This window comes from Solea senegalensis, unplaced genomic scaffold (genome assembly GCF_019176455.1).
Source record: "Solea senegalensis isolate Sse05_10M unplaced genomic scaffold, IFAPA_SoseM_1 scf7180000013805, whole genome shotgun sequence".
Lineage (NCBI taxonomy): Eukaryota > Metazoa > Chordata > Actinopteri > Pleuronectiformes > Soleidae > Solea > Solea senegalensis.
The window spans coordinates 1-7,116 of record NW_025320896.1 but is presented as its reverse complement, the minus strand read 5'-3'; the positions used below and the strand labels follow the sequence as shown (position 1 = coordinate 7,116).

Genomic DNA, 7,116 nt, shown 5'->3' with positions numbered 1-7,116 from the left:
ATTATTCTGTGAGAACTATATTCTCTCTGGTCCAAACACTGACCTTCACAGACAGCAAACAGCCCAATTAGTGCCTGAGGTGGTGAAGCAGGGCCGGACCTGATCACCATGCAATTACCTCAAGTCACCCCCGTGAGCCGACGCCCCCACACAGCCCAACTATGAGGACGCAGCGTTCGCTGATGACGCCGTATACATCCGCGACTGCGAGGGAAGAGGAGAGTGTGATGCTGTGCGGCGCATTATGAGCTTCCTCGAGAGTTTCACTTTCTCTGTACATTTCAAATCAGTCCTCTGCTAACTTTCTTCTCCTCCCACAACCTTCCTTTGCTGGAGTTTTTGCTGCTCGTCACTCTGGGCTCTCTCTCTCTCTCTCTCTCGCTCTCTGTGGTGCTGACTGGCTGACACAGGAAGTGTGACGGGCTCTCTGGTGAGTCGACAGAAAGCAGAGGATCACATCATACAGCATAATACATGTTAAACACTTGGTATTTATTGGACGCCTTCCTTCGTGAACTTCTGTCGGAAGAAGACTTACCACGGAGAGTTCCATTCATTTATACAACTCGAAAAATATAGAGTACAAACTGTTATAAAACATGAGATTCACTTGATAATCTTACCAGACAGCGTCAGACCACGACAAAAAAATCAGAAGGCATGCGGTGAAAAAAAGGTTGTTACGCGATAATAACTGCACTCTTTAACGCTCAGTAATTGTCTTTGTGGGTGAATCGAGTAAAAAAAACAAAACATTATCTCATTGTAAATACAAGAAAACAAGGAATTAACATGATAGTTGATTCCTACAAAATGAATGATCCGCCACCATTTTTTTTTATCTCGCATAAAGCCTGGTTAAGGCAGCTGAAATGACCAGTTTAAAGCTGCATGCATCAGTGATATTGTTCCTAGCTTTCCATTTCCTCTCAGCTTAATAAGCACCTAATGGTTCTTTCTTTCTTTCTTTCTTTCTGAGCAGCAAGTAGCTGTCAAATAAACTGGAAACTATGAAGCCGCTGGTCAGTTAAAGCCACTACAAGCATAGTCAAATATTATACCTCAGTAGCTCAGGTGGCAGAAAAACAGTCTTTCCCTCTGCAGAAAACATGTCCCCCCCAGTATCCACAGTTTAGGGTCCTACAGCCGTGTACTGCCTCAGTAACACAGTCGCTAAAGCATTTGAACCAACATAAACCAGTACTGGAGTTCTTGTAGAGTCACTACATTAACACACCAATATAGGGCAAAGACACAAAAAGGTTACATTTCCATTTTTCATTTTTAGCATCTGTAGAAAAATCACCAGTAGGTGAGGAGGACACCTGTATGCATGTAACATTTGTAGTTCAGTATCTGCCTGTCCTTTGTTTTAAATGTGACCGTCTTTTTTTTTTACATTCATTTTACAATGAATGGCAGCGCTTGTTGCAGGAGTACGAATTAGTTTGATACGCCTCAACTCTGTCCCTGTGAGTCGTGTTATCTACGTTTAAACAGGTACAACAGACACAAAAATAAAAATAGGCGCAGAGAGAAAAAACAACAAGACATCAAGTGTTGTTTTTAGGTCTCGAAATGAATCGTGACATTTGGTGAAAGACACTCACTTTCTGTCCCTGACGTGGGCACAATTAGCAGTCAGTTGAAAGCCAAGTCCACGCGACGTGATTCTTTTTTTGCGAGTTTTTGAAAGTGATCAGAAGTTGCAAAAATGGAAAATATTCAAAGACACGGCCAACGCATCGCAGACCCCAACCTCGTTTCCAGCATGGTGTAAATTTGATTCAAATCCGAAATGACTCCGACAGCCGGGGACACAGGACAGTGGCTCGTGGGAGACGAGAGAAAAAGACAGAAAAAGCCAAACACAAAAGTGACAGTGGGGAGACAGCACTGCTTCACTTAATGTTCAGTCGTGGATCTGGATACATGAAACGGAGCCAAACGCAGCCCGGGCTTCACGCATCATTCTCCTTGTTAGTGTGTTTTTGTGACCACGTGTGTTTTCATGCTCGTCGCGCCTTCTCCCGCTGTCCCCCCGCTGTCGCTCACTCGTGCAGTGTGAACTCACAGCAATTACGAAGACAGTAAAAAACAGCACGTCTTGCGGCGCGGGGACGCGTTTGTGCCTCGTTTTCCACCGAGCCGGTGCAGTGCGGGTCAGCTCGCCGCGGGCGCAGTCAACAACGATCACCGTGGGGTTGTGTGGGACGTCGCTGATGGAGCCATTTACAGAATGTGCATCCGCTGAATAAATAACACAATGTCACACCGGTGGCACAGTGTGGCGTAGTGATCAATTCCACAAAGACGAAGAAGAAGAACATTACGCAGCAAACAAAGAGCGACAGCGAAGGACACTCGGCACTCATTCATACTTCTAGGCATGTGGATGTTTATCTCAATAAGAAGACGAGCTTTGTTTGAGAGAAGGCTGCCGATAAACACGTTAATTGATGATTTTGGTGCGGCTCTGTTATTGTGGTGACGTACAGAGCTGAACCAAACTGTTTAACTTGGTGGAAATGGGGCTTTATGGTTACTTGGCTAAGAACAGCGAGCCAGCTATCTTGGCCTACCAGCGCGCCCAAAAAACACAGCAAATCTATATAAACTAAAATGTCAAAACTAAAGCCAATCACATGCCTCTCAGAAGGTCGTGTCCTCCTCTCCGTACCAAGGGGTGAGTCTCACTAAGGGGGGTCGGGGATTACAAACAGGCTGCTCAGGTACAAACTCAACCACGGATGAATCCAAAGAACTCAGGGAACCTGCGGGCGACCCAGATCCCTCGTACGCGTAGATCCTGAGGCAGTCAAACGGGGGAACGTACGGGTCCTGATCAGCGTCTGCCAGCCGGTCCAGAATAAACTGCTTGAAGACGTCGTCCTCGGGCCCGATGAGGTGCGACTCTCGGAGGGACATGCGTATACTGGCCCTGACGTCCTCCCTCCGCAGCCGCCGCTCCCTCCTCCTGGGGTGATGACGCAGAGGAACAACGGGCTGGCAGAAGTCCAACTCCGCTCCTCCACCTCCGTAATACAGCACCTTCTGAGACACCGTTTCGGGCAGCTCCAGCTCCTGCTCCTTCACCTCCACGCTCTGCCCCCCCTGCTGTTTCCGCCTGTGTCTCCTCACCACCAGCATGAGAACTGACAGAACTGTAGACACAACACAGTTGGAGATCATTATGGTTAAACACCAGGGCGTGAGCATGGCGAGAGAAGAGCATCCGGGGTGCCTGATGGAGCATGCGCGTCGAAAGTGATAGAAAGTGAGAGCACAATGAAAATAATAGCTTTTTTTTTAAAGCATGTGTGTGTGTGTGTGTGTGTGAAAGCAGAAATAAAAATGAAGGTCAAATTAGACTATGAGTTATCATTCTGTAATCCCGGGACTCGCAGAACTAGTTAATTTTTTCCATGTAGCACAAGAAAGGCGAAGGGGATGTTTATTATTTGGCAGTGTTTTCACCGGGTATTGTTCTCATCTGACAGAATGTTAGCATAGCAGGCATCGTCATTAATCTTTCATGTGATGGGCAGAGGGAGGACACAAAGCAGCCGAGGTCATAATAAAGCTTTTCACTATGCAAACCCATCAGTGTCCCCGGATGGCATTGTTACTGATGTACCGTAACCAATATGCTCATTACCTGACATCATTGTTCCGGAGGCTTCCAGCATTTTAAAATCATAGGTTAAAGGCACACTGGTGAGTTTTTGGTTTTAAAGGCGGGGGTGGGAGATTCACATCAAACTGTAGATTTGTTAATGGCAAATCCTGCTGTTTAACACATTTTTTTTTATGTATATATATATATATATATACTTGCCAGGATGAGGTGAGCTGGGACTGCTCTAGCTCAACAGATGAGCTGGAAAAGCAGCAACATTTTACAGTGAGAGTTCATATGAAATACAATATAAACAGGAACAAAAAAACTGGATGATTTTCTGCGAACACTTGGTATATTATCATCGGTTTCACATCCACAGCCCACAATAACACGGCCCTTTAACACTTCAATTGCTCCCAGCCTCAGTGGTCTTAAGAGGTTGGAGGTCTGCGCGGCTGAACCAAATCTGAAAAAAACTTTTTGGCTACTGACAGCTAAATATTGATGAATATTTAAAGTCAACATTTATAGTACGTCGTATGTGCTGTGTACGGTGCAGCAAAGGTGAAAGGGGAATGTAGTAAAGTAGTCTGATAAGTCCAAAGTGCACTAAAATGAATGAATAAGTAACACGGATCTGTAGCTAAAGCGTTCAAGCCAAGATGAACTCGAAAATAAATAAATAAATCTAAAAAAAAGATGATAAATTAAAGTATTGATTTAATGAATGTTTTCTCCGGGTTCTGCGGTTTCCTCTTACGGTCCAAAAAAAACATGCAGGGGAAACTCTAAATGAACCGTTACTCTAGGTGTGAATGTGAGAGTGAGCGGTTGTGATTTGTCCGGAGTGTGACCCGCTTTTCCCCCGTGTCAGCTGGGATTGGCTCCAGTGGCCCCACAACCCTCATGTGGAGGATAAAGGGGTAAACGTTCAAGGGACCACACTCACATAACTGATGGCATATTATCTTAACCCTTTAACACCTAAGCCTCAAAATGTCCATCTGGACTTTTTTGCCTGTGATCAATTGCTTTTGCCCATTTTTTCAGAATAACGTTCAATTTTTTTTCAAAAGTTATTTACAATTTACTGCATGTTAAAATAAAGAAAACACAAAGATTTATTTTAAAAAAAAGACTGTAGATATAAATGACCAGGTTGTGTGTGTTAAATTTGAACAGTATAAAACATTTGTTTGAGTTTTTGTCTCAATGTGCAAAAACAGGCCAAAATAATTAACGGAAACTAAGCACAGGCGTTTTTCCAACTCTCCACGATGCTGATTTGCTGGCTTCCTGCAACAGCGTGAGCGAAAAATCAGAAACAGTTTTCCGACAGCACAAACCGTCGCGTAATTACGATAATGCAAAGCGTCGTCCGCGATACGCTCTCTTTTAAAGGGTTAAATTCCACAATGAGAAGGATTTAAATACAAAGTCTGCAGTGTTTGCTTACCTGTGAGTGTGACCAGGCAAACAAACATCCCTAACAACGTTTGCAGGCTGACCCCCATGGACAGAGCGAGGGCCTCCACCCCCCCTGTGGGACAATGGCCGGCAGGCTGGCAGCTGCACACGCTGATGGTCAAAGTGCTGGTGCTGGAGAGAGCCGGGGAGCCGCTGTCTGTCACCACCACGGGCAGGAAATACTGGGTTCGATCCTTGCGGGTGAAAGTACTTCTGCGTGCCAAGATGCCAGCCGTATTGTCTGAAAGCGATGTCAAGAGGGAGAGGTGCACTTTTCAAGGCTCTCTTCAAGGCACGAAATAAAAAAATAAAGGGGACACAAGTGCTGCTTGCAGTTTGAGTGCTGACGTTGGTGGAGGAATTCAAAAGTGAGAGAGAGAGAGAGAGAAAAAAAAAAAGAACAACAAGTGGAGTGACACACGTAATGGGATTTTAAAACACAAACCCAAGCTCCCTGGACGACCTGCACACCTTGTCAAATGTGATTTTCAGTGTGTGCAAAAAGTAAATCTGGAAAATCTGGTTGGGGCCACCTGAGAGGCTTTATTAAGGCTGCGAACAAAAACTTTTTGGGAATCCAATAAGTCCAGTGGCATATGGAAATGTGTTTTATTAAAAGTGCTACTTCTTGATTCATTATTCATTTCCTAGTTGCTGACTGGACTGTTGTGCTCGCCTGGCTAACCACGCCTTCATATACGCTGCAGCACCTGCATACATTTCACTCAACTCATTCAATACATTCAAACATCCATCTGCTGCACACTTTAACAACACAGTTTTCTCCAATTTCTCCTGCCCATTCTCCTTATACCATGAAAAAAGGGTCGGCAGCCAGTCGACTTCAAGGCGAACACTCTTTCACTTTACTCACCTGAGAGGCTGTCACACACAGAAAACCAGAACCCACTGAGGGACTTCATCCCGGAACGCTCCCAAACACTTATGGGCAGCAGTATTTATTCAAATTCATAAAATATCCCTTCATTCTGCCTTTTCGCACACAGTCATAGCACAGCTCGCTGCAGCCAGCCCGAGGAAGTATTCATCTTCCTCTTACATCTTAAAGCCCTTAAATGAAAATGTCACTTATTTCGAAATCTGTTTTCGCACAGGACGTATAATATCACAAATTCAGTGCATTTTTAGGCAGATTTTTAACCACTGGCTGTGGTTAAATCGGATTGCCGTTTTATCTGCACTTGTGTTATCACTTGATCTGCATGAAGCAGCTCCGGCCTTTGTTGCCGCCATCGTCGGAGAGATCAGTCGCAGCTCGACGGAAATAAAATGTGTCACTTCCATGTGGTTTGTTTCAAGGGACGCTTCGACTATTTCAGGAAATCGGACCCAAAGTTAGACGAGATTGACGCACTTTCCACTGGAAACAAAGGGGGGCGAGAGCAGTTTGTCCAGAGATAATCTTGGAACCCATCAAACATTTTGTCTGCCAACAAATAACAAATAAGCCTCTGGGGCAAAGGGACACTTTTTTGGGGGTTTCCTGTGTAGATCTTGGCTCAGATTTAGTTTTCTGTTCACCATGTACTGTTTGCTGTCAAATGATACGTATTTGTTATATATACATATCTATTATATTATATCAACACTGTAAAGCAACGTTATACAAAGGTTGAATGAAGGTTGACGTTCAGGGAATGTTTCAGGGAACGTTCCCGCAACTAAAAGGTAACGTTCTCAGAACATTCCTGGATGTTCACCAGGTTTTTTTTTTTTAACCAGGAATCAAATGAATGACTTGACTTTTAGACTGAGCTGATCATGTCAAATCAAAAGAAGTGCCTTTGCAGGAGATCCACTTTATTTGCCTTTTCTCTTCATACAGGCCGTGCATTAGGGCACTTGTTACTCCGATTGGTCGAATCAGAAATGCAAATCAGGAGCTCCTGAATTCACATCCACACGTCCGGCCAATTCTATAATCTCAACTCCAAAGGTGACATAATCTGCCGACTGACATAATTTTGTTCGACTGAGCGTCAAACGTACTCGCATCAGTGAATCAA

At 44.5% G+C, this 7,116-nt stretch overlaps 1 protein-coding gene across 2 annotated transcripts; it reads right to left on the bottom strand.

Moving 5' to 3' along the window:
• Window positions 1-471: 471 nt before the first annotated feature.
• On the bottom strand, window positions 472-5,457 carry LOC122760596 (cadherin-19-like). Of its 2 annotated transcripts, XM_044015713.1 has the most exons (3): window positions 5,079-5,457; window positions 3,839-3,880; window positions 472-3,164 (listed from the first exon to the last, which is right to left on the bottom strand). In XM_044015713.1, exon 3 carries the CDS (start codon window positions 3,148-3,150, stop codon window positions 2,653-2,655), a length of 498 nt encoding a protein of 165 aa, XP_043871648.1. In that variant the 5' UTR covers window positions 3,151-3,164; window positions 3,839-3,880; window positions 5,079-5,457; the 3' UTR covers window positions 472-2,652. The 2 variants fall into 2 exon arrangements, with proteins under 2 accessions (XP_043871648.1, XP_043871647.1); XM_044015712.1 differs by lacking the exon at window positions 3,839-3,880.
• Between the last annotated feature and the right edge of the window lie 1,659 nt (window positions 5,458-7,116).